The sequence below is a fragment of the Delphinapterus leucas genome, chromosome 5 (assembly GCF_059928025.1).
Source record: "Delphinapterus leucas isolate spDelLeu-1000000601 "Yukka" chromosome 5, BTC_Dleu_Yukka2, whole genome shotgun sequence".
Lineage (NCBI taxonomy): Eukaryota > Metazoa > Chordata > Mammalia > Artiodactyla > Monodontidae > Delphinapterus > Delphinapterus leucas.
In genome coordinates this window covers 27,891,956-27,919,879 of record NC_143133.1, presented here as the reverse complement: position 1 = coordinate 27,919,879, position 27,924 = coordinate 27,891,956, and the positions used below count along the sequence as shown (strand labels likewise).

Genomic DNA, 27,924 nt, shown 5'->3' with positions numbered 1-27,924 from the left:
GAAAATTATGTTTGGCATTACAGCCTAATGAAGATTTTGAAAACTTCACAATTTGTATAAAAATTGTGCCCACAGTTGTCTTCGTCCTCACTATTGAGTCCATGAGTTTTGAAAGCCAGCAAATAAGTAATGGAGAAAGAGCAAGCACTTCTTTGTGGACCAATAATTTGGCTTCCCCTAGAAGCAATCCTACATTTTGCTGAGGCTCACCTTGCTCCAGTTTTTATAACTGGATCATTAGAAGTCATACAGAGCAGAAAATAAGAGACTAAGAATACATAAGTGAAAATTTACTTTAAAAACACAGCAAGAGGAGCATGTACAGCTAGTGGCTCTCTTGTTTAGAAGGTCCACTTACCCTTTTTGCCCTCCTTTTGTTGTTGTTGTTGTTCTAAACAATTGCTATATGGAATTAGTGTTTTAAACAATGCCATGGACAAAGAGGTAAATAGTTTATATCCAAACTATCACAGTTAACTGTTGTCTTCTAAAACGTCACATATAATAAGCTCAATTTACAACAGCACAAGCTACTCACTTCCATTTCTACAACTAGGAAAAGGGGGTTAAAACAAATGCCTTAAATTTGGGGGGGGGTCTAAGTATTTTATTAGCCTCTTGACAGACTATTTTATATTTTAGAGATATTCAGATGCTATTGATAAGTTTATTTTAGCAAATCATAATTTCAGAATCTTACACATTAAAGGAAATATGTGAAGTATGACCTTAAGTTCCTAAAAGCAATACAAATTGTTTCTTTTGAAAATCAGTTTTGTGAATTTCTAAAAACTAATAGAACATAATGCCTTTCATTTTGAAAAATTAGTTTAGAGGCTTGGGCCTCTAAACCAAGCCTAAGGAGGAGGCTGGGGAAAATGGGCCCTCAATACTCCTCTTCATAAAGTCAGGATAGAAATAGCCCTCAAATAATGTCAGAAACATTTTCCATGTGTTAGGTTATTTTATCCTAATTAAGAGGTAGATACGATTATTAGCTTGATTTTACAGATAAGGAAAGTGAGGCACAAAGAAGTTCAGTAACTTGCCCACTGTGTCATATCCAGGAAGTGGTGGAGCCAGATTTGGGTACTTTGGGTCCAAAGCCTCTGTTCTTAATGCTTGGGCCTGGGAGACACGGGGCCTAAAATATCTAAATAGTCATTTCCTAATTCCTTCTGGTGCTGAACAAGTAAATGTTAGTTCTCATCTCCCCTGCCATGTCTTTAGCTCCCCAATCCTGGTCGTTTGCTCCATGCAATCCAGGGAAATGAGACGAGAGAGTGCATGGGGAATCTTATTCTCTGCTTATGTTCATCCAGTTTTCCTTCTGCCTGCACGTTAAACACAGGGGGATTGGCATGCCAAAATCTGGTAAATTCAGACAATAGGGTTCATGGTTCATTTTGCTGTCTTTTCAAGGAATCCTCCATCACTTCATTGAAGTTCTGTGATGTAATCTCTCTTGACTGTTTTAACCAGAAACCCTTGATTTTGACTTCCTTGTGAAATCAGTAAAAGCTACTTTGGAGGAGGAAAGAAATAGATTTTGAGGAAGGTTTTGGGGAGAGATCTCTGTTTTGTCTTAGAGTTCACCTGCTTTGTGACATGTGAACGCACCACATAAACTGGCAGACAGCAGCACCATCAGCCTGCCTCAGAAGAGACAAAAGTAAACACCCATCTCAAAGAGATTGCGCTGAAATATGATATCAGCTGCAAGAGAAGGCCGTCTCCTCCGGTCAAATGAGAAAAATCATATTATCCTCACTGTGGTATACAAATAGCTTGTAAGCCACATTCTCCGTTTGAAAGATAACAATAAAGTGCTAACCTCGCTGCTTCGGGCCAGCCTGATCCCATCTCCAAACACAAACACTCTGCCTCAGTTTTGGCTGCGGGCTGTGCAGTGGCCTCCCAACCCCACCCTTTCTTTCCCCCTGTTAATTGGCTGAGACCACCAGAATTTGGAGGACACAGATGTCACTGATAGTTTTCCTAGGGAGCACATTCATGCCCATCTGTTGCAGCCTAGAAGGCTGTTCGTATATCCACAAGGCCTTCATTTAATTCTTGTCAGAAAGTAATGTAAATCCAGTTTACCTCAGAGGTCGCAGCCAAGATTTATGCCAATGAGCCCCCTGCAATTTACACACACTGTAGTTGTATAGGATGAAAAGAAAGCCTTTCATGTTGGTGCATATTAACAAGAAAGCCTGCCTTCTGAGAGGGGCTTTTTGATTGAGGTTTTTCCTGATTTTAATACAGCCGATGCCAGTTGGTATACTCAGCTTTAGAAAGAGAGAAAAATCTAATCTTTAAACTGAAGTTTCTTCTTTTATAAGAGGTAAAAGAGAAAGAGAGAAATCCTAGCAAGTGGCACTGCCATGTCTTTAATTATCTTTATGAGACAAAACTCCCCCGAACTTGGAGAAGGTAGAGTGTGACAGGAGAGCGTGTTCTGGCCTGAGTTATTGCTGCTTGAAGTTTAGAGAGAATTCAGTTGTAAGCAATTGTCTTTCCAATGTGAAAATAGTAGGAGTGACCAGCTGAATTAGTCTCTGACTTTTCAGCTGTCTCTCTCTAGTGTATTTAGAGGAAATTGTGGAATTTGATTAACTTTCTTTGGACCCGGCTGGGTAGAAATTGATTCATTAGTAAAATGGAAGCATACATACGTGATACACACATATATATTTATAGAATTATTTTATTGGAAGTCTAATAAGAGTACCTAGAAGGGCTTCTGTTAATCCTATCTTTCTGTATATTACTGCATTCTGAAATGTTCAGGACTATGTCAGCAAGCTGGAAGGCAAATGGTTTTAAAAACACCCATGGGGTCAAAATCTCCTGGAAAGTTTGAATATGCCCCTTATTCAGTATGTGACCTTAAGGCAAATTACTTAACCTCCATGACCCTCAACTTGCTTATCTCTAAAGTGGGAATAATAAAGCCTACATCATAAGGGATTATGTCTGAGGTACACAGTACCTAAAGTATAGAAAGTATTCAACCAATGAAAAATTCCCTCTCCACGCTGCCTTTTGGTGACAGCAAACTATGGATTAAAAATATTAGTTAACTTAGTTCAAATACCCTAAACATTCAAATCATCAGACTACTTCTTCATGTTTAAAAAATGTTTAAAGACAGATGAAGTTGGAGATTTTCCTTCCATAGTTTGGAATTTCATTTTGTTTAACTTTTTAATTCTGTGAAAAGTAGAAAAATAAGAGCATGTCACATAGTTTTGGTAAAAGCAGCCATGGCCTCTCTACTCATTCACAGTCATAGCCTCTGATTTCCCAAGACAGTGTTAATAGCGGGTGTGCTTCTTGTGTTTTTATAGACAGAACTCATTTACCCGTGCTAATGGCTTTGAAGTATTTGATATGATTATTTTTGCACCACATTTAACTTTTTGTTTATGTTTTGCTTAAGATAATATTAAAATTCGGGTGTGATTTCGAAGCACAAACTAACAGAAAAATGCAACAGAGTACACCAGAAATGTTATACGATGGGTGTGTAGGTAGAATGGGGCCATGATAAAAAACACAACGTGTTGTTGGTAACTCATTAGGCAGACACTCCAAATGTACATCATCACAGTCTGGGCTTAATTACAGAGTTGGATGAAGCCGTAGCCTCACTTTATAGAGCCTTACTTCACATTAGGGAACTAAAGCCCAATTTTGTTGACTATTGAAAGCAGGGACTAGACAGAATTAAAATAATTTCAGAAATGTCTTTTGCTGCTTCTCAGAGTTCATCAAAGCCATTCCTTTTTGCTTACAGTCCTCAAAACAGTCTTTTAAAATTTTTTATTATGAAAGGTTTCAAATATGTGCAAAAGTGGTGGGGGCAATATAAGAAATCTGATGTAGTTTGATTCAGCCTCAACATTTAACGACCTATAGCCAATCTCGCCTTATTTGCATTCTCACTTTCTCCCCGCTTCCACGCCCTACACCTCAGACTTCATATAATTTCATCTGTAAATATTTCAGAGTGTTTCCTTAAAAGATATGAACTCCTATTTAACGTAACCACAGTACTATTATCTCACCTTGAAAATTAACACTGATTCCTTAATATTATTTATTGTGACTTAATATTATCAGTCAGAAAATGTCATTCCCCCCCACCACCCCGCTTTTTAAAGGAACTTGATTACTTGGCTTTCACGTTCCAAATTAGTTGTTTTGCTTCCATGACACAATCGTTTCATGAATACTCTTTCATAATGACTTTCATTGTGGATGTATGTAGTTGGTATGTTTTGTGATATGTTGTAGTATCTTCCTAGAATGAAAATTTATCACCTAATTGGAAAATAAAAATTGAATCATTATTCTAGTCCTACCCCACCTTCACTGATTCGTTTGGATAACTGTTCTCCAAACTTATTATCTTCAAATGAAATTACATGAGAAAGGCCACTGTAGAACATGGATAAAAATGAAACTGCTCTGGGGCTAAGCTGCTGACCACTAATTCAGCTCATTCTTTCCCTGTGTGGGTTCTTGCAGGTTTTGGTATGTGAGTGTTTTTTTAATAAATGTGTACCATTTTCCCATTTTGATTTCAGGGCAGACGAATTGCTGTGCAAAGCAATGTAAAGAATAAGAAAGGATTGCATGCATAGCCAGTATGACAAAAAAAGACAGTACAGTGCTTAATTTTTAAGTTTACTACCACTGAAAAGAATGTTTCACTTAAAGTAATTAAAAAGTTTATTGTAATCAGAAAAATCCACTGTGCTCATAATGACCCCACTTCTCAGTTGGCTATATTGGGGCCTCCTGGGAGGAGATGTTATTTGTTCCCTGTCAAGATTAATCTGTAAATGCAGTCACCAGTTAGACCTCATCAGTTCTTTCCTTCCTCTTCATTGGTCCCCCTGGAAGTATATTGCTGCTTGAATAAGGTCAAATTAGGATATTTTTCCCAAGAAAAAACATAGCAGTTGTTATTTCAGTGCTTTAAAATTTGAGAATCAAGCCTGTTTTTTTAAACAGACCGTGTTATACATTTCTGACACAGAATCAACAAACTACCAAAATAATACATACTTTTTTTCAGTGTGTGTATCGGTTTCTTCCCCCACAAAAGCCAGGACACAGAGTGGTCTCATGTAAAACCACAGTGGATTGGATATTTAATAGCTTGTGTCTAACTCCTGCAGATAATCCCAGTGAATTCCCACTGAACTTGGACAGATCACTAAACTTCTGACTTTACTTTCAAATTGGCACCATATTACTTGCTACCTTCCTCACTGTAATGTTATAAAAGTAAAATTATCAATCCAGTTCTTCTATTTCCTTTTGTCAAGGTGTAATATGAAATGCCTTTTCTTCTCTAATAGTTGGAAGTATAGAATAAGTTCTCCAACTTGTCTAAATTTAAATAAACTCATCCTGTGAGTCAGAATGTTGCTTTGGAATTTTTTGTAAGTTGAATTATATACTCATTTTACTTCCCCAATAAGGTTGTCTTTGAGGGTTGGAAATGTTTATTCTGTTTCTTGGTAACCTTTAAAAGTTTGAAGTACAGTATATAATGGATACTCAATAAAGGCTTAACTACCATTCAGCAGTTTGCAAATACAGTCAGTATGTATTATTTTATATTTTAAACCTCTAAGTTAGCTATTAAAGCCAAGCATTAAGGGAACAGTAGGAAACAAAACTTTTTTGCCAGTAATAGATGGTGTAGAAAGCTAGTGTGTTTCACTCGCCTTTTTTGATTTTCTCATTTTTTAAAAATTTTCTGTATCACTGTTAATTCTGTACTGGCAAATATTCCTTCATTAGCTAAAAGTAAAGAATAGAATTAACACCAAGTCTCAGATCTCTATCCTCTTTATTAAAGAAAAGAGAAAATGAGAGTTCTTCCACTTGAGGAGCTACCAAAGAAAGTGAGTGGAGTGGCTCAAAAACAATCAAGTTATCCCCCAAATCAGGTGATTTAACACACTGAGAGCGTTTGCTCCGTGACTGAGTGGCATTTTACTGAGTAGCACAACTTTTACAGAAAGCATAGAATCCTGAAATTCTAAAACTGTACTCATTTTCCAAGTCAGCCTGATGAAGTGAGGGCCTTGGGGTTCTCTGCAGGTACAGAGAGAACAGAGTAGGTCTGATGTTCTACTTGAGCCTTTTTGGCTAAGATGAGCCATGTTGAGGACTCTGTGTGTTTGCATATGCGTTGGGATGCCTACCTCAAGAGGTAAATACCCCCCAAATTAAATGTGCTATCTTTCCTTTTTAGACACTTCTTTTTCCTTTACCATCTTACAGAAGTAGTAAAATTCTGCTGTAAACTCTTTGTCCTACAGAGCCCCTTGCCTCCAGGCTCTACTTGGTTGTCACCATGTTGAAGTAGTTTGGTGTGTGGATGTTTGCCCCACTGAACGATATTTTTGCCTGTGGGCCCTCAAAGTGTGTGGATATCTGAGTGGTTCTCCATCACAGTCACTTGCCACTGGAGGAAACACAAGTCCGTACTTGTTCCCAGGCCAGAAGGAGGCTCCCTGCCAAGACCCATCGGTTGCTGCTGACATGCACACGCTGTGTGAATCACACGGCCCCATGGTGGACTTTTATTATGTCTGCCCAGGAGTGTGGTCTGCCAATCCCTGGTCCAGAGGCCCACCCCCAGGCGCCTTTGACATTTCAAGTATAAAGTAAATAAAGAGCTTTGCATGTGTCTCAGAGCAAAGAAGAAGACGAGGGGCTGGGGGTGTTTCTGTCTGATCTGTAATCCAGTGGACACACTTTCCCTTAGCCACTTCAGGACTCACTTTACTGACACTTCAGACAGCTGATTAAACCAAGTTGGCTGGGTTTAAGGGTTTTTTTTTTCAAGCAAATAAAACTCACATCTTTCCTTCTGAAGATGTCTGACTGGTCATAATATTTCAATTCCCTAACAGCATGTCTATTCATTAATTGAATGTGGACCTGGAGAATTATTTAGGTGATAATCCCATTTATAACATGGCTTTATACTGGGAAAAATATCAAGAACCTGAAGACTTTGCATAGTCAAGCAATTTTCTTTCTCAAAACCATAAATGCTAATGAAGCCAACAAGGAAACCAAATCCAAAAATAAAAGGTAAACTAAGGAGAAACTGGGTGACCCTTTAAAAATAAAACTTTATTTCTTGAAAACTTTATTTATAACAGTAACTGATACCTACAAAGCACTTATTACATGCTAGGTAATGTTCTTCATATTTTACAAATATTAACTCAATTGATCCTTTTAACACTCTGGGAGATTGGTCCTATTACTACCTCTTTTCTAGAGATGAGGAAACTGAGACATGATTTGCCTAAGGCTGCTCAGCTAGCAAGTAGCAGAACTGAAATTGAAACCCAAGAACCCTGACTGCAAAGAGCAAGTGCTTCATCTGGCTGCCTATTGAAGACCATCACAGTGAAACTGCAGTTCTTCATTTCAATACCTTCATTTTTCTGCTGCAACAGTTTCAGAGCCCCCTCATCCCTTTTCTCCAATACAGACTGCTCCTTTGTGGGCTATCTCTAACTTCAAAATGTACATGGTTATTTGTAAAATAACTCTCTTGGCTGTGGGAATTATAGATAACCGATTTGAACATATTTTGTTGCAGAGTTAACCTTAATCCTCACATTTGCTGGCCTCATCAGAAGTATATAATGCTTCATAGCCCTGGCAATTTTATATCACAGTACGCTTCATGCCATTTGCGTATACATACCACACCATCACCTGGACTTTCCTCCTATTCCGTCCCTGGAGACTTCCAGCAGTTTTGCCATTCTGACTCTGTAGGAATAAACAGAGCATTTCAGTTGCTTCATCCACCACAGCACAGACTACTCCATTTCTTCTTTTAAAGAAATTTCTCTTTTAAAAGAAAACTGTTTCTCTTCTAGCAAATTACACTTGCTGAGTTTATCTCCAGAAATCTAATGTCTATTTAAAAGGGAGCAGGTGTGTTTTGAGGACAAGTCAGAACCCTGAATTCTTACCTGATCTCTGCTTGGGGCTTTGGGCAAGTTACTCGACCTCCTTCTGCCTCTTCACCCCCTCTTCATGGCTCAAATTCTTTACCTAGAGTTTGGGTAGACAGTATCTGCTTCCCAGAGGATACGCCTCAGATTGAAGGCCCTCCAAAGTTTATAAAAATCACTTTTCCAGGACATCCCTGGTGGTGCAGTGGTTAAGAATATGCCTGCCAGTGCAGGGGACACAGCTTCAAGCCCTGGTCCAGGAAGATCCCACATGCCGGGAAGCAGCTAAGCCCGTGCGCCACAACTACTGAGCCTGCGCTCTAGAGCCCGCAAACAACAACTACATAGCCTGCGTGCCACAGCTACTGAAGCCCGCACACCTAGAGCCCGTGCTCCGCAACAAGAGAAGCCACCGCGATGAGAGGGCCACGCACCACAACGAAGAGTAGCCCCTGCTCGCAACAACTAGAGAAAGCCCGCGTGCAGCAATGAAGACCCAATGCAGTCAAAGATAAAAATAAATGAATGAATGAATTAAAAAAATTTTTTTTTCCTACTCTGCAAATGGCTCCCAGTATCATGGCAGCTCTGGATTTGGGGACATAATGGAGTCGGTATATGGGAGTGCTCTTCTCTTCTTTGAGGTGCAGAAATACAAAGAAAACTCTCCTAGCAGGACCATTTGGTAGTCATAAGCACAGGAGCCCTGAGCAGGACCAGATGGCAAGCCTGACTCACCTTGACCTGAGATGTCGCTCTTCTAGCCACGGGGGCTAGGCTAATAGTTCATCAGATGTCACCATGGCTGATGAAGTAGGTAACTGTAGCCGGGGAGTATGAGCAACAGACCCTGCAACTGTGGCCTTTTCTTTTTCCTCTTCTTTCTTCCTGAGGCCGGCAGGTAACCCGTTTGTGACCCGGAACACTCTCATTGCACTTTCCTGTGCAGTCAAGTTTGATAAACAAATTCAGCTGCAGGGAACTGGAGAGGGTGGGGCACATTAGCAAGAGAGAAAGAGGGAAGAGGCAGCTTTGGCCTCCAGTCTCCCATTTTAACAAGGTGTGGCCCTCAGGCTGGAAATCTTGATATAAAAAAGCCATAGCGAAGAACTTCATTTTCACTTACAGAATTTTCTAAAATCTATTTCACTTTTTTTTTTTTAAATCACAGCACACTCCATTTTCTTTATAAATGGAGTGAAAGATAAATTGAATTTCTGGGCAATCTAGTGTTTGTTAAACTAATGGTTCAAGCTGCCTGTCTCATCAGTTACTTCAGTAGCCTATGCATACTCATGACTTCCCAACACAAGTGGAGGATCTCTTCCTTGAAGTCTCTGCTCACTTCATTCCCCAACTAGATTTCTTTCCTTATCTTCTCTTCAACTATTCCAAATCCTACCCTTGAAAAGTCCCTGTGCAAGTGCCCTTCCCTGCTCTGAAATCCTGTCTTTTACTGTCTTTCAGTGGAATCACTGGCTCCATCCCTGTGAGTGGGAACTGACTTCGGACCTACGCAATACTCCTAGACTTGGGTTTCCATTTTATTATTTTTCATTTTTTCATTAAATGTCAAATAGATATCAAAAAATTGTAAAATAGGTGTAATATACACAGAACACAGTGAATACCCATAGATCAAACAACCAATTTAAGTAAAAGAACCTATCACTTTCTTTGAAATCTCCTGTGTCCGTATACCTACCTCCCATCTTCTTCACTCTTCCCTCAGTAAATCCACTATTATTTTTATTTTTTAAGTCCTTGTTGAATTTGTCACAATATTGCTTCTGTTTTATGTTTTGGTTTTTTGGCCACGAGGCATGTGGGATCTTAGCTCCCCGACCAGGGATCGAACCTGCACCCCCACCAGTATTGGAAGGTGAAGTCTCAACCACTGGACCGCCAGGGAAGTCCCCACTATTCTTAATTTTTAGTTCATCATTCCCTTTTGTTTGTAATTTTACCTTATATATTTGTATCCTATGTATGTTGTTTAGCTGTGAATGTTTATAAATTTTATGCATGTATTCATCTGTGACTTCCTTTTTTATTTCGAAGATTCATCCATGTTGTAATGTAACTGTAATTCATTCATTTGCTTATTCTATTCCAGTGTATAACTGTACTTCAGTTTTCTAATTCATTCTCCTGTATTGATGGACATTCAGATTGTTTCCTTTTGTTTGTTTGCTATTACAAGCTGTCACTGTGGACATTCTTACACATGTCCTGTTGACACAGGTCCAGGAGCTTCCCTAGAGTATATGCCTAAGAGTGACACTGGGTCATAGTGTGTGTGCATCTTTGATTTTACTGGATAATACCAAACAGTGGTGGATGGGAGTAACTAATACTGACTGTTCTTGACAACTGTTATCCAACTTACATTTTTTTTCCAATCAAGAAGTTGTGAATGTTTTTTCATTGTGGTTTGAATATATATTTCCAAATTACTAATGAGGTTGGACACTTTTCATAAGTTGATTGGCCATTCATGTTTACTTGTGTGAAGTTTCGTTCAATTATTTTGCTCATTCTTTTTCTACTATGTGGTTAGTCCTTTTCTCATTGGTTTATAGGAATTCTTTACACATTCTGGATAGAAACTTTTTGTCAGTTACATATTTTACAAATACTTTCTCCCAGTTTGTGACTTCTCTTTTCACTTTCTTTTTTGATGACTTTTTACTAATCAGAAACTCATGTTTCCAGTTAATTAAATATATGTCTTTTCCTTTATAATTAGCATTTTTTTGCAAGTGTTTAAGAAATTCTTTCCTAACCAAAACTCATAAAGATATTCTCTTTTAGAAAGTTGCATGGTTTTGTCTTTTTTTTTTTTTTCATGGTTTTGTCTCTCACTTTTTGGTCTGTGACTTGTATTGATTTTATTTTATTTTTTCAAAATATTTATTTATTGGGCTTCCCTGTTGGCGCAGTGGTTGAGAGTCCGCCTGCCGATGCAGGGGACATGGGTTCGTGCCCCTGTCTGGGAGGATCCCACATGCAGCAGAGCGGCTGGGCCCGTGAGCCGTGGCCGCTGGGCCTGCGCATCCGGAGCCTGTGCTCCGCAAGGGGAGAGGCCGCAGCGGTGAGAGGCCTGCGTACCGCAAAAAAAAAAAACAACTTATTTATTTATTTGTTTGTTTGTTTGTTTTTGGCTGTGTTGGGTCTTCGTTGCTGCGTGCAGGCTTTCTCTAGTTGCGGCGAGCGGGAGCTACTCTTCATTGCGGTGCGTGGGCCTCTCAGTGCAGTGGCTTCTCTTGCTGCGGAGCACGGGCTCTAAAAATGAGGGCTTCAGTAGTTGTGGCATGGGGGCTCTAGAGCACAGGCTCAGTAGTTGTGATGCACGGGCTTAGTTGCTCCGCGGCATGTGAGATCTTCTTGGACCAGAGCTTGAACCCGTGTCCCCTGCATTGGCAGGTGGATTCTTAACCACTGCACCACCAGGGAAGTCCCTATATTGATTTTTAAAAAAACAATTAGCTCAGTGTCATATACTGAGCTCTGTAATAAATCAAGTTTTCATATGTACGTGGGTCCTTTGCTGGGCACCTGATTTAATTTAGAAGATCCATTTGGTCTATCCTAGTGCCAGTAATTTTTGTATCATTTAATGTCATTTTGTATTAATTATTGACATCTGGTGTGACACCCTCTCTCCTCCCTTGTTATTTTTCACTAGGAGTATCTTGATTATTCTTGAACTTTGTTCTCCCACATAAATTTTAGAATCATTTTGTAAGGATGCACACAAAGACAGGCACACACAGAGCTGTTTGTTTTGTTTGGAATTGCATTAATAATTTAGATTAACTTGGTGAAATTGATGTCTTGATAATATTGAGTTTTCCATGCCACTAACATGGGGTATCTCCTCATGTATTTAGATTTTCATTAATATCTTTCAACGAAGTAAGTTTTATAATTTCTCTCTAAATGTCTTGCATATTTATTATTAGAATTATTCTTAGGTACTTTATATATACACATATATTGTTTTTATTATAACTTACATATTTTATACCATTGTAAATGGTATATTTTTATTAAATTACATTTTCTAGCCATTTGTTGCTGATTTTAAAAATATTTTGCAAAAGATTGGATTTATTTGCCCAATCAAGTTTACCGGTAATTTGTCAATTTCATTGGTCTTTTGAATTTTATTTTCTTGATCTTCCTATTATTTGTTTTTTTATTTCATTAATTTCTGTTCTTTTTTTTCTTTCTTTCCTCTACTTTCTTTTAGTTTACTTTTTCTATTCATTTCCTTAGTTTTGGTTATATAAGCTTAACTCATTAATTTTCCATAATTCTTTCTTTCTCTGTTATAGGTATTTGGGCTATAAATGTCCTTCTACATTGCACTTTGACCGAATTCCACACTTTTTGATATGTAGTGCTTATCATTCCATTTTAATATTTTCTAATTTTCATAATGATAACTTCTTTGAACTGTGAGTTATTTAGAAGCATATTTCTTAATTTTCATTTATATAAGGGTTTTTATCTAGTCAACTTTTCATTATTGATTACCAACTTAATTGAATTTTGGCCATACAGTGTCATCTGTATATTTTTTTTCTTAATTTTTTCTTTTTTTTTTGCGGTACACAGGCCTCTCACTGTTGTGGCCTCTCCCGTTGTGGAGCACAGGCTCCGGGCGCGCAGGCTCAGCGGCCATGGCAAAGGGGCCCGGCCGCTCCGCGGCATGTGGGATCTTCCCAGACCGGGGCACGAACCCGCGTCCCCTGCATCGGCAGGCGGACTCTCAACCACTGTGCCACCAGGGAAGCCCTTTTCTTAATTTTTAAATTTTATTTTATTTATTTTTTTATACAGCAGGTTCTTATTAGTCATCAGTTTTATACACATCAGTGTATACATGTCAATCCCAATCGCCCAATTCATCACACCACCACCACCACCACCCCCCTGCGGCTTTCCCCTCTTGGTGTCCATACGTTTGTTCTGTACATCTGTGTCTCAATTCCTGCCCTGCAAACTGGTTCATCTGTACCATTTTTCTCGGTTCCACATATATGCATCAATAAACGATATTTGTTTTTCTCTTTCTGACTGACTTCACTCTGTATGACAGTCTCTAGATCCATCCACATCTCAACAAATGACCCAATTTCGTTCCTTTTTATGGCTGAGTAATATTCCATTGTATATATGTAGTACATCTTCTTTATCCATTCATCTGTCGATGGGCATTTAGGTTGCTTCCATGACCGGGCTATTGTAAATAGTGCTGCAGTGAACATTGGGGTGCATGTGTCTTTCTGAATTATGGTTTTCTCTGGGTATATGCCCAGGAGTGGGATTGCTGGATCATATGGTAATTTTATTTTTAGTTTTTTAAGGAACCTCCATACTGTTGTCAATAGTGGCTGTATCAATTTACATTCTCACCAACAGTGCAAGAGGGTTCCCTTTTCTCCACACCCTCTCCAGCATTTGTTGTTTGTAGATTTTCCGATGATGCCCATTCTAACTGGTGTGAGGTGATACCTCATTGTAGTTTTGGTTTGCATTTCTCTAATAATTAGTGATATTGAGCAGCTTTTCATGTGCTTCTTGGCCATCTGTATGTCTTCTTTGGAGAAATGTCTATTTAGGTCTTCTGCCCATTTTTGGACTGGGCTCGTTTTTCTTTTGATATTGAGCTACATGAGCTGTTTATATATTTTGGAGATTAATCCTTTGTCCATTGATTCCTTTGCAAATATTTTCTCCTATTCTGAGGGTTGTCTTTTCGTGTTGTTTATGGTTTCCTTTGCTGTTCAAAAGCTGTGAAGTTTCATTAGGTCCCATTTGTTTATTTTTGTTTTTATTTCCATTACTCTAGGAGGTGGATCAAAAAAGACCTTGCTGTGATTTATATGAAACGGTGTTCTTCCTATGTTTTCCTCTAAGAGTTTTATAGTGTCTGGTCTTATATTTAGGTCTCGAATCCATTTTCAGTTTATTTTTGTGTGTGGTGTTAGGGTGTGTTCTAATTTCATTCTTTTACGTGTAGCTGTCCAGTTTTCCCAGCACCACTTATTGAAGAGACTGTCTTTTCTCCATTGTCTATCCTTGCCTCCTTTGTCATAGATTAGTTGACCATAGGTGCATGGGTTTATCTCTGGGCTTTCTATCTTGTTCCGTTGATCTGTGCTTCTGTTTTTCTGCCAGGACCATATTTTCTTGATTACTGTAGCTTTGTAGTATAGTCTGAAGTCAGGGAGTCTGATTCCTCCAGCTCGTTTTTTTCCCTCAAGACTGCTTTGGCTATTCAGGGTCTTTTGTGTCTCCATACAAATTTTAAGATTTTTTGTTCTAGTTCCGTAAAAAATGCCATTGGTAATTTGATAGGGATTGCATTGAATCTGTAGATTGCTTTGAGTAGTATAGTCATTTTGAAAATATTGATTCTTCCAATCCAGGAACATGGTATATCTCTCCATTTGTTGGTGTCATCTTTAATTTCTTTCATCAGTGTCTTACAGTTGTCTGCATACTGGTCTTTAGTCTCCCCAGGTAGGTTTATTCCTAGGTATTTAATTCTTTTTGTTGCAATGGTAAATGGGAGTGTTTCCTTAATTTCTCTTTCAGATTTTTCATCATTAGTGTATAGGAATGCAAGAGATTTCTGTGCATTCATTTTGTATCCTGCAACTTTACCAAATTCATTGATTAGCTCTAGTCGTTTTCTGGTGGCATCTTTAGGATTCTCTATGTAAAGTATCATGTCATCTACAAACAGTGACAGTTTTACTTCTTCTTTTCCAATTTGTATTCCTTTTATTTCTTTTTCTTCTCTGTTTGCCATGGCTAGGACTTCCAAAACTATGTTAAATAATAGTGGTGAGTATGGACATCCTTGTCTCGTTCCTGATCTTAGAGGAAATGCTTTCAGTTTTTCACCATTGAGAATGTTTGCTGTGGGTTTGTCGTATATGGCCTTTATTATGTTGAGGTAGGTTCCCTCTATGCCCACTTTCTGGAGAGTTTTTATCATAAATGGGTGTTGAATTTTGTCAGAAGCTTTTTCTGCATCTATTGAGATGGTCATATGGTTTTTATTCTTCAGTTTGTTAATATGGTGTATCACATTGATTGGTTTGTGTATATTGAAGAATCCTTTCATCCCTGGGATAAATCCCACTCGATCATGGTGTATGATCCTTTTAACATGTTGTTGGATTCTGTTTGCTAGTATTTTGTTGAGGATTTTTGTATCTATATTCATCAGTGATATTGGTCTGTCATTTTTTTTTTTTTTAGTATCTTTGTCTGGTTTTGGTATCAGGGTGATGGTGGCCTCGTAGAATGAGTTTGGGAGTGTTCCTTCCTCCGCAATTTTTTGGAAGAGTTTGAGAAGGATGGGTGTTAGCTCTTCTCTAAATGTTTCATAGAAGTCCCCTGTGAAGCCATCTGTTCTTGGACTTCTGTTTGTTGGAAAATTTTTAATCACAGTTTCAATTTCATTCCTTGTGATTGGTCTGTTCATATTTTCTATTTCTTCCTGGTTCAGCCTTGGAAGGTTATACCTTTCTAAGAATTTGTCCATTTTATTGGCATAGAGTTACTTGTAGTCTCTTAGGATGCTTTGTATTTCTGCGGTGTCTGTTGTAACTTCTCCTTTTTCATTTCTAATTTTATTGATTTGAGTTCTCTCCCTTTTCTTCTTGATGAGTCTGGCTAATGGTTTATCAATTTTGTATATCTTCTCAAAGAGCCAGCTTTTAGTTTTATTGATCTTTGCTATTGTTTTCTTCGTTTCTATTTCATTTATTTCTGCTCTCATCTTTATGATTTCTTTCCTTCTGCTAACTTTCGGTTTTGTTTGTTCTTCTTTCTCTAGTTCCTTTAGGTGTAAGGTTAGATTGTTTATTTGAGATTTTTCTTGTTTCTTGAGGTGGGCTTGTATAGCTATAAACTTCCCTCTTAGAACGGCTTTTGCTGCATCCCATAGGTTTTGGATAGTCGTGTTTTCATTGTCATTTGTCTCTAGGTATTTTTTGATTTCCTCTTTGGTTCCTTCAGTGATCTCTTGATTATTTAGTAATGTATTGTTTAGCCTCCATGTGTTTGTGTTTTTTACGTTTTTTTCTCTGTAATTCATTTCTAATCTCATGGTGTTGTGGTCAGAAAAGATGCTTGATATGATTTCAGTTTTCTTAAATTTACTGAGGCTTGATTTGTGACCCAAGATGTGAACTATCCTGGAGAATGTTCCGTGCACACTTGAGAAGAAAGTGTAATCTGCTGGTTTTGGATGGAATGTCCTATAAATATCAATTCAATGTACCTGGTCTATTGTGTCATTTAAAGCTTGTGTTTCCTTATTAATTTTCTGTTTGGATGATCTGTCCATTGGTGTAAGTGAGGTGTTAAAGTCCCCCACTATTACTGTGTTACTGTCGATTTCCTCTTTTATAGCTGTTAGCAGTTGCCTTATGTATTGAGGTGCTCCTATGTTGGGTGCATATATACTTATAATTATTATATCTTCTTCTTGGATTGATCCCTTGATCATTATGTAGTGTCCTTGTCTCTTGTAATATTCTTTATTTTAAAGTCCATTTTTTCTGACATGAGTATTGCTACTTCAGCTTTCTTTTGATTTCCATTTGCATGGAATATCTTTTTCCATCCCCTCATCCTCTCTGTATGTGTCCCTAGGTCTGAAGTGGGTCTCTTGTAGACAGCATATAGATGGGTCTTGTTTTTGTATCCATTCAGCAAGCCTGTGTCTTTTGGTTGGAGCTTTTAATCCATTCACATTTAAGGTAATTATCGATATGTGTGTTCCTATGACCATTTTCTTAATTGTTTTGGGTTTGTTTTTTGTAGGTCCTTTTCTTCTCTTGTGTTTCCCACTTAGAGAACTTCCTTTAGCACTTGTTGTAGAGCTGGTTTGGTGGCGCTGAATTCTCTTAGCTTTTGCTTGTTTGTAAAGCTTTTGATTTCTCCATCTAATCTGAATGAAATCCTTGCTGGGTAGAGTAATCTTGGTTGTAGGTTCTTCCCTTTCATCACTTTAAGTGTATCATGCCACTCCCTTCTGGCTTGTAGAGTTTCTGCTGAGAAATCAGCTGTTAACCTTCTGGGAGTTCCCTTGTATGTTATTTGTCCTTTTTCCCTTGCTGCTTTCAAGAATTTTTCTTTGTCTTTACTTTTTGCCAGTTTGATTTCTATGTGTCTCGGCGTGTTTCTCCTTGGGTTTATCCTGTATGGGACTCGCTGCACTTCCTGGACTTGGGTGGCTGTTTCCTTTCCACTGTTAGGGAAGCTTTCGACTATAATCTCTTCAAATATTTTCTCGGGTCCTTTCTCTCTCTCTTCTCCTTCTGGGACCCCTATAATGTGTATATTATTGCGTTTAATGTTGTCCCAGAGGTCTCTTAGGCTGTCTTCACTTCTTTTCATTCTTTTTTCTTTATTGTCTTCCGCAGCAGTGAATTCCACCATTCTGTCTTCCAGGTCACTTATCCGTTCTTCTGCCTCAGTTATTCAGCTTTTGATTCCTTCTAGTGTAGTTTTCATTTCAGTTATTGTATTGTGCATCTCTGTTTGTTTGTTCTTTTTTTTTTTTTCGGTATGTGGGCCTCTCAGTGTTGCGGCCTGTCCCATTGCAGAGCACAGGCTCCAGACACACAGGCTCAGGGGCCATGGTTCATTGGCCCAGCCACTCCGCGGCATGTGGGATCCTCCCAGACCGGGGCACAAACCCGTGTCCCCTGCATTGGCAGGCGAACTCTCAACCACTGCGCCACCAAGGAAGCCCTGTTTGTTTGTTCTTTAGTTCTTCTAGGTCTTTGTTAAACATTTCTGGCATCTTCTTGATCTTTGTCTCCATTCTTTTTCCAAGGTCCTGGACATCTTCACTATCATTATTCTGAGTTCTTTTTCTGGAAGATTGCCTATCTCCACTTCATTTTGTTGTTTTTCTGTGGTTTTATCTTGTTCCTTCATCTGGTACATAGCCCTCTGCCTTTTCATCTTGTCCATTTTTCTGTGAATGTGGTTTTTGTTCCACAGGCTGCAGGATTGTAGTTCTTCTTGCTTCTTCTGTCTGCCCTCTGGTGGATGAGGGTAACTAAGAGGCTTGTGCAAGTTTCCTGATGGGAGGGACTGCTGGTGGGTAGAGCTGACTGTTGCTCTGGTGGGCAGAGCTCAGTAAAACTTCAATCTGCTTGACTGCTGATGGGTGGGGCTGGGTTCCATCCCTGTTGGTTGTTTGGCCTGAGGCAACCGAACCCTGGAGCCTACCTGGGCTCTTTGGTGGGGCTAATGGCGGACTCTGGGAGGGCTCACACCAAGGAGTACTTCCCAGAACTTCTGCTTCCAGTGTCCTTGTCCCCACGGTGAGCCACAGCCACCACCCGCCTCTGCAGGAGACCCTCCAACACTAGCAGGTAGGTCTGGTTCAGTCTCCCCTGGGGTCACTGTTCCTTCCTCTGGGTCCCGATGTGCACACTACTTTATGTGTGCCCTCCAAGAGTGGAGTCTCTGTTTCCCCCAGTCCTGTCGAAGTCCTGCAATCAAATCCCACTAGCCTTCAAAGTCTGATTCTCTAGGAATTCCTCCTCCTTTTGCCGGACCCCCAGGTTGGGAAGCCTGACATGGGGCTCAGAACCTTCATTGCAGTGGGTGGACTTCTGTGGTATAAGTGTTCTCCAGTCTGTGAGTCACCCACACAGCATTTATGGGATTTGATTTTGTTGTTATTGCCCCCCTCCTACCATCTCACTGTGGCTTCTCCTTTGCCTTTGGACATGGGGTATCTTTTTTGGTGAGTTCCAGTGTCATCCTGTTGATGATTGTCCAGCAGCTAGTTGTGATCCTGGTGTTCTCACAGGAGGGATCCAGAGCTCGTCCTTCTACTCCACCATCTTGGTTCAGGGCCCTCCTCTCTTTTGTTATTTAGTTCATGTCATCTGTTTGATATTAATCCTTTGAAATTTGCTGAGATTTCTTTTATGGCACAGCAGGTGTTAAATTCTTGTAAATGTTCCAGGTATGCTTCAAAATAATGTGTATTCTGCTACTGTTGAGTATGCTGTTTCATAAATATCTGTTAGATCTGTTGGTCAATTCTGTTGATCAAATCAATGATATCATTTCTGACTTTCATTTGCTTAATATGTTAGCTTCTAAGAGAAGTGTGTTAAATTTTCCCACTATTATTATGTATTTGCATATTTTTCTGTATGATTCTTTCAATTTTTGTTTCATATATATTAAAGTTATGCTACTAAATATATGCAAAGTTAGCTTTGCCATACCTTTCTGGTGAGCTGAACTATGTATCATTGTGAAGTGACCTTTTCATCGGTTCTAATGCCTTTTGCCTTAAAGTCTGTTTTATCTGATATTAATATAGCTACATCAGCTTTCTTTTAGTTAGTATTTTTCTATATCTTTTTTCATCTTACTACTTTTAACATTTCCATATTCTTATGCTTACCTAAATCCATGTAGCTATTTTTTTTGTTGTTTGTTTGTGCTTTTTTTTGTTGTTGTTTTGCAGTACGCGGGCCTCTCACCGTTGTGGCCTCTCCCATTGCGGAGCACAGGCTCTGGACGCACAGGCTCAGCGGCCATGGCTCATGGGCCCAGCCGCTCCGTGGCATGTGGGATCTTCCCGGACCAGGCACGAACCCGTGTCCCCTGCATTGGCAGGCGGGACTCTCAACCGCTGCGCCACCAGGGAAGCCCCATGTAGCTATTTTTTAATCTAGTCTATCATTATCATTTTACTGTAGTATTTAACCCATGTGTATTTATTGGAAGCATTAATATGTTTATGTTCCACTTTGACTGAATTCCATTTTGATATGTAGTATTTATCATTCCATTATAATATTTTCTAATTTCCAGAATAGTGACTTCTTTGACCTGTGAGTCATTTAGAAGTATATTTCTTGATTTTCTTTTTTTCTTGCCTTCTTTTAGATTGGTTTTTTTCATTTTTTTTCCTTTCACTAGTTTCAAAGTTATATGTTTTATTTTAATTTTTTATGGATTATCTTAAACATTTTATCATAGTCTAAAGTTAATGTCTCCACTCCTCCTGACCAACTCAAGGATCTTAGAAAACTTTAATGTCGCTCACTTTCCTCCTGACATATATGCTGTTGGTGTTTGTATGTGTATTGTTCTATTTTTTTCATCCACAAGACAGACATTGTTTCTGTAGCGTTATACAATCAATGTTTGTTTATACTTAGCCAGTAACTTACCACTTTTATGATTATTACTTCTTGAATCTCAAGCCTTTCATCTGTGACCACTTTCCTTTTATCTAAAGTACATACTATAGAGGTATGTTTGGAACTGTTGATGTTTATTTTAAAATACTTTTATTTTGCATGGTTTCCCCTCCTAGCATATTAAAGCTATCTTTTCACTGTCTTCTAGTTTCCACTCTTGCTTTTAGGTAGCTATCTATAAATTCATTGTTATTTCTTTGAAGATAATCTGTCTTTTCTCTCTGGCCATTTTAAAGATCTTCTCTATGTCTTTTGTGTTACCTAGTTTCACTCTGATATTTCTAGGTATGAATTTTTATTAATTTATCCTGCTTGAGTATTATGGGAATTTTGATTATTGTCTTTCTCCTGGTCTAAAAGTTGTTAGTCATTATCTCTCCAAATTTCTTCTGCTTCCTCAGCTTCTTTCCATCTAAGACTCTGAATATATGTTAGAGCTTTTCCATCAGTCCTATGTGTTTCTTAATCTCTCTTGTATTTTCCATCCCTTTGTCTTTTTCTGTTGCATTCTAGGTGATGTGTTCTGATGTATTTTTCAGTTCAAAAATTCTGTCTTTAGCCAGAGCTAATATTTTGTCAAATATATCCAATGCCCTGAATTTAAAATTTTTATTATTTTTTTGTTTGTAGAAATTATATTTGATTCTTTTTCAATATGCTTGTCCCTTTTTATAGTTTCTTGCTCTTTACTCATACACTCAACATTACTCTTTCAGTTCTTTAAACATGTATATTTTGTAGTATATATCTGATAATTCCATTATCTATAGTCTTTTGTAGGTCTAATTTTACTATCTGTTGTTTCTGCTTTCATTCATTGTTTCTTTTTATCTTATGCATTTTGTGAGCTTTGACCAGGAGCTCATGTTTCTTGGTATTTTATAGGTGACAGTCTTTGAAACTTGGATTGAAATCAGATTCCTTTAGAGAAGATTATGTTTCATTCCACCAGTTGCCTGAGAAAACCACCAACCTGGGCTCATTTGTAAATAGTTTATTTAAAAATAATTATCAGCTAGATGGGGCTTCCCTGGTGGCACAGTGGTTAAGAATCCGGCTGCCAATGCAGGGGACACGGGTTCAAGCCCTGGTCCAGGATGATCCCACATGCTGCAGAGCAACTAAGCCTGTGCACCAAAACTAATGAGCCTGCGCTGTACAGCCCACAAGCCACAACTACTGAGCCCACGTGCCACAACTACTGAAGCCCATGTGCCTAGAGCCTGTGCTCCACAGCAAGAGTGGAGAAGACACCACAATGAGAAGCCCGTGCACCACAACGAAGCGTAGCCCCCACTTGCTGCAACTAGAGAAAGCTCACGTGTGGCAACAAACACCGAACGCAGCCATAAATAAATAAATAAGCAAATAAAATCTATTAAAAAATAATAATTATCAGACAGCGGTTTTGCAGACCTGTGCCTTCCAATTCGCAAGGGAAAAATTTTTGTTCTCCTCCTTGAAGCAGCATGTTTTGCCACAGAAAATTTTCCTGGAAGGTAGGGGAAGAAGATGAGAATATATTTTTAGCTCACCCCTACACTAAAAGTGCAACCTTTTAGGATCTCAGTTTTATGCAGGGGGGAGTCTCCTCTTTTACTCCCTCCTGGGTAGGCCTTTGGTTTTATTTCCTATCCTCCCATGTTCCAAAACAGTGAAAACCAGTTTCAACTCACAGTGTTTGGCAAATACACTCAAGGCAAACGCTAGCCTCTGTGTTAACTTTCTGGGTTCCAGCTTTTACTTGATTTTTGTCTTCTGAGTAGTCCTTCCTTTTTTGCCATTTCATTGATATATTTTAGATATTTTAACACGCTTTTCCAGCATTTTTAGTTGTTTTCAGCAGGAATGTTGGTCAGAGCATATCGTCTTCCATACTGCTAGAAAGAGAAGTCTACCCTTTAGGTTTTTTGTGGCTTAGAAGTTGCCTTCTCCTTCTCCCTTTTCATGCAGTTTTAAAATGCTAACAAATGGCTGTCACCCAAACGTATCTAACCAAGCTGCACAGTTGTATTACCCTCCAGTCAGATTTCTTTTTCTCCTTTTATTTACCCATTTCGACCACCAACCAGTGCAAGAGGTAATATGGTCAGAGTTGATGTGTAGTGTTGCTCAGAAGAGGGTAAAAAGGTGGGAAAGGCTGCATTGTCATTGCTGGGGCCTGATTAGAGAAACTTATTCTTGTTGTTCTATGTGGGAGACCAGAATATATTTTCTCCTAAAAACAATATGATACATAATTTTGAATGTAGATGAAAAAGTACTTTTAGTATAATTATTCATGTGCATATGAATTAAATGAGCTCTTTAAACTTGCTTATAAATTTAACCAACCATTAATTAAATTCCAACAAAGATAATTAAAATAGAGCATTTAGAATACAATCATGTGTGATATGCTTTGAATAGTTCATTTTTTATATATTTATGTCTTATTCCTCTAATTACATTGTAAACTTCTTGACAGTAGGAGTCATCTCTTTTACCTCTTTATGCTTCCCCACATCTTCAAGCCTAAGGATTCTCAGTAGTTGGCTGGTCATTTATTACAAAGGTGGCAGCCAGTAGACCATGGAATACCTTTGGAGTTCTTTTATTTTCCCTAATTTACCCCCTAATAAGTATACTGATTGTCCAGTGAAAAAAACTTAAACACAAATGCCAGAAGAAATGGGGCTTTGAATAATCCACTGATGTGCTTCTTTCTAATGATGGCTGACTTGCCAGTTATTCTGTAAATCAGCTACTCAGCTAAATTCTTAGTCATTAATAAAACTAAAGTATTCATATGCCAAAATCAAACACAGAGTGTATGAACAAATAACCATTTGGCTATGTGTGTGCATGTGTGCCTTAGAGTATGATTCTAACTTATTCTAGAGTTATCTGTTTGCATGTTTGTTTGCTTTTTCTGGTCTCTTTCTGTTCGATTTTTAAAGAAAAAATATATGGGGGGACGTTAAAATAGAAAAAAATAATTCATAGATTATAAAAAATATTGGGAAACGTCCATTTTCCAATTTAGAAATAATGTATAGCTCACAGAGCATCACAGTTCAGGGGGGCAAAAATCAATATGTGTTAAAATTGAAAATGATTCTTTTATAAATGAAGCTGACCAAAATTTTCAGCGGGACTGTTGCCTGAAGGAAAATTTCCTGGGCTCCAGCCTCTGTTATGCCTAACAATGAACCATACAAGTCTAGACAGATGGTTGGATTCCACAGTGTTTCTCATGTTACAATATTTCTTCCTATTGTCTCTCCTGAATTCTACAGGGAAAGGGAGAAATGCTATAACTTTCAAAAAGTATAAAGAATATCTTTGGTATAGTTTGGGAAGTCACAAGTAATAAACATTCATTATCTTGGAAATCTCTTCTTCTGTTTTAGACATGCTTCCTTGGTTAAAATTTGATTGCTTATGTTGAACTGTATGATTTAGCTTCCTTATATTGCTAGAAGTAGAAGGTGTATTTATGTCTTTTTTCGTCTATGTTCCCTGTCTCAAAGTATGCTAACATCATCTATTCAGTTTTGAGCTATGGTGAGGTAGAAATTTGGGACTCATCCTTAAGACCATTCATAGCCATCCAACACCAACAGTGCATATACTCCCTAAACAGTTCTCAAATCTGTCCAATTTTCCTTATCTCTGATATCATCACTCTGGTCCAAAGTCCTTGTATCTCTCACCTGGATTATTGCAATAAGTACCTAAGTGATCTTCCTGCAGTCACCCTCTTCCTCCCTGCCCCCTTATATACAAACTACGTTCAAAACAGAATGATCACTCCCAAATGTAAATCTGGTTGTGTTCCTACTGCTACCAGTAGTTTTCTGTGACTCTTAGGCTAAACACAAAATTCCTTACCTGGCACACAAGGCCCTCCACAGTCCCTGCTTACCTCTCTAGCATCACTTCATGTCAGCTTTCTCTTTTTATGTCTAGTTCAGCCAACCTGACCTTCTTTCATTCCCTCTATATTTCCTTCTACGTTAGGACTGTTCCCTACCATTTTAACTTCATTAAGCCCTGTTCCTCTTTCAGAGGTTAATTCAGGCATCACATCCTCAGAGAAGCCCCCCTTGACCTGCCCTATCCTTACCCAAATGCTTAGGTCAAGTCCTGTTGTTTGCCCTCACAAAACCATGTATCTTATCTCTCTTTCACAGCACTTAGACAAAAGGAAGAGATTTATGATCCTGTGCATCAGGAATCAGGGTTTCAAGTGAGGAAACAAAAGCAAAGAAGAATATTTAGTAATCAGCCTCTAAGATTCAAGCCCATACTTCTAACCCACAGAGAAGAATATGCATAAAAATATTACACTTAAGGGTTCTGAAAAGAGCCAGGAATTTTTCAGTAAATAAATATCAGATATTCTTTAGTCTATCTATTCTTTAGATAGACAACCTGGTCTATCTAAACTGCTGCTGAGTATGTAATTTAAGACCTGGAAACATTTTAACAATTGTTCCCAACCAATCCCCTCAAAATATAGATGAGAAAAGTAAATCTCAAAAGTGAAACTCAGAGGTCTCACAAATAGTTAATAGTAGAGAATGAAGTGGAATTAGTTGTTGAGCACTATTATGTATATTAGTTTTCCTATTTCTAGGTCTTTTCTTTACTACATACTCTCTCTGCTTAAAATATTAACAGAAACAAAGCAGTTAAAATTTATAATGGAAGACTACTGTCTACCCTAAGAAGATGATACAGCACTAATAAAACATTAAGCCTTTAGACAAAGGGGTGATGTGCTATTAAAATTATATTATAGTGCAGTTTTATTTCTTTGTGCATGAGCTCTTCATATTTTCTTTTTATACCTCTATTTCTATATGAAGTCCTATAAAAAGGATCCTGGGAAAGTGAACTCCCTTCTTGATTTAATTTAGGACTTGAAGAAAAGTGAGAGTCCTACTCACCCGTTACTCATTCCAAACAAAGTTTGTTCTTAACTTTCTCATCCACCAACTGCATTTCCCAATTTCCATACTAACCTTCCATTATAGCCACCATCTCCCTTTTTCAGGGAATGGTGGGAATGGGCTATCATTGCTACATGGCCTCTTGCTCACTCTAGTCTACTGATTAACTCTCTGACCAGCCCTTACTGTTTAGTTCTCTTCATAGAAAGGCAAGCTAATGGTCAGCTTGTACCACAAAACATTGACATAAACACTTGAGCTAAAAGGGACACTGAAAACCATTTAGTCCAACAACCCAATCCATGCAGGAATACTCTATGAAACATCTTAAACAGAAAAGAGATTAAATTTATATTTACGTTTAAATGCTTCCAGTAACTAATTTCATGACTTCACTTATGTAAATGCTCTTTCAAGTAACAAGACTGTTGTATGAAAACTCTGCTTGTGTTCTTCATCAACGAGTACTTGATTGTCTTCATGAAACAAGTCTGTTGCATCCTAAAACTTTGCTTTGGCACTTCTACGTGTGTGTGTGTGTGTGTGTCTGTCTGCCTGTCTGTCTGTCTGTCTGTCTGTGTGTGAATGAAAACCTAAAGTACAGCGAGGATAAAATTCAGGTTAGAATGAAAATTACAGAGTTTAGATTTCACAGCTCATCCTTCATTTTCTGTTCCTGTTAAGTCATAGAATAGATAAAAGATAGAAAAACGCTTTCTTGCTATTTCAGATTCAAAACCAGCTTCTTAAAGTGAGGCCATTGTGTAGCAGAGCACATTTTCCCCAACACCAACACAATAATTCACTGGTTTAATAGTTTTAATGATTACTAAAACAGTGAAATATTGTGTTTCATGGATCTGCTAGATAACAGAGGGAGTAGATCATATATCTGTTGTACTTTCTTCCTTTTCAGATTCTCTTTCTTTGGTAATAAGATTCTACATGCCATACAAGAGTGTCACAACCAGACAGCAGCTCCACTGTCTATTCTGGCAAATTCAGAGAGAGAATAACTTCCTTTGTTTTGTTTACAATGTATATTCTTTAATAAAAGGAAAACAAGCAAAATGATTTGTTAAACTACTATATAGAAAATAGATAAACAACAAGGACCTACTGTATAACACAGGGAACCTATACCCAATATTTTGTAATAACCTATAAGGGAAAAGAATCTGAACAAGAACATATATATGTGTGTTTGTGTATGTATGTGTGTGTGTGTATATATATGAAATTGAATCACTTTGCTGTACACCAGAAACTAACACAACATTGTAAGTCAACTATACTTCAATTAAAAAAAATATTTGTTAATCAAGAGACTTTTCAGTATTTGTCAGGCATTTTTTGTACAGTCAGTGGGTTATTTTGTTCCTGAAATTACTTTGACTGCAATAGCTCATTACAGTATACTCATATTTATATAAGAAGTCTGTCAGCTGTATATGTGTTAAATGGGATATAAGTAGATCTATCCATATGATAGATCTAGGAAATTGGGTTTTCTGGGATTACATTTCTTTATTTTATTTGGCAATGTGCCTGGCAGTGAAGAGCTTTAAATTTGGCATCTGTCATTGCCTATTTTGGTCCAAATTATATGATGCTAAATACCATAAAGAATACTGCACAGGGGAAATCAGCAGTGGGTTATGAGAGTGGTAAACTTCATATTACCATGTGCTTTTGTCTGAATATTAGAGCTGTTAGCCAGATGCTTCCTGTAGACTTCCAGAGAGGCAAGAAAGTGTGGTGCCCCTGGGATCCAGAGGCACTGATATGAGGCATTCAGAAGATACATGAATCATAGGGTATATTCATTTCACTTGGCTCCATATGATTCCACTGACTTCACTGTGGGTAACCAGGTCTGCACCAGGACCCTTTCCCTTCGGCTCTCTGATGACTTCGAGGTGCTGCCCATCTAGACCAGGCCCTGCAGTAATTTCACACACTCCCCTAAGAAAGTCCTCAGGGGCTGTCATGTATTTTCATGTGTTTGCTCTATTATTCCTCCCTGCTTGAGTCTTACAGATAATTGATGACGCTTCAGTTAATCATCTTTCCCCCTCTTTTGTTCACCAGGTACCTCAGGCTTGAAGGGGCTCTTTTATTGAGAATCGATGTCTTCTCCTAGGTAATTGATCACCGTAGACCCAGGGACACTCGACTCATCATCGAGGGAGGGTAATCATCATGAATAATCAAAAAGCTGTAGCTGTGCTACTGCAAGAGTGCAAGCAAGTGCTGGACCAGCTCTTGTTGGAGGCGTCAGATGTGTTAGAGGAGGACAAGAGGGAGGACCAGCGGTGCAGAGGTGAGGTCCTGATGGGAGGTGCTGGGGGGAATGGGGAGCAGCAGGTTTGCTCTCCTTTCCCCTGTCTGAACAACACATTCTCATCTCTGCCCTATTTTTCTTCTCTTGGCAGATGACCACAGAGAGATGAGTGGATTTCTAGGGCATGAATGGGACATGGGCTGTGGGTGGACGGGCAGGGGAGGAAGCCCACTTTGTTGCAGTGAATTGCTGTCAGTTCTAATTTTAAGCTTCAGTAAACATGAGGCCACAAGAAACAGTTTAGTTCAAGAAGAACAAAGGGTCCAAGTGGGCTGGTGCACGTAAATTTCAATTATTAAAAATTGAAGCAACTTCTGAATGGTGGCACATACTTTTTTTTCAAACTAGGCTTTTGT

At 38.5% G+C, this 27,924-nt stretch overlaps 1 protein-coding gene across 5 annotated transcripts in view; it reads left to right on the top strand.

Annotated features, from left to right (window-relative positions):
- Nucleotides 1-27,924, top strand: part of ALPK1 (alpha kinase 1) — a 120,937-nt gene that overhangs the window by 33,726 nt on the left and 59,287 nt on the right. For 4 of the 5 annotated variants that reach the window (XR_002647765.3, XR_002647766.3, XM_022596409.3 and 1 more), the window contains exon 3: nucleotides 27,316-27,547. Coding sequence is in view for 3 of the 5 variants with exons in the window: in XM_022596409.3 (XP_022452117.2) it covers nucleotides 27,427-27,547 (121 nt within the window). In the remaining 2 variants the exon portion in view is untranslated. The remainder of the gene's footprint in view (nucleotides 1-27,315; nucleotides 27,548-27,924) is intronic. The other variant, XM_022596411.3, reaches the window with a different exon arrangement.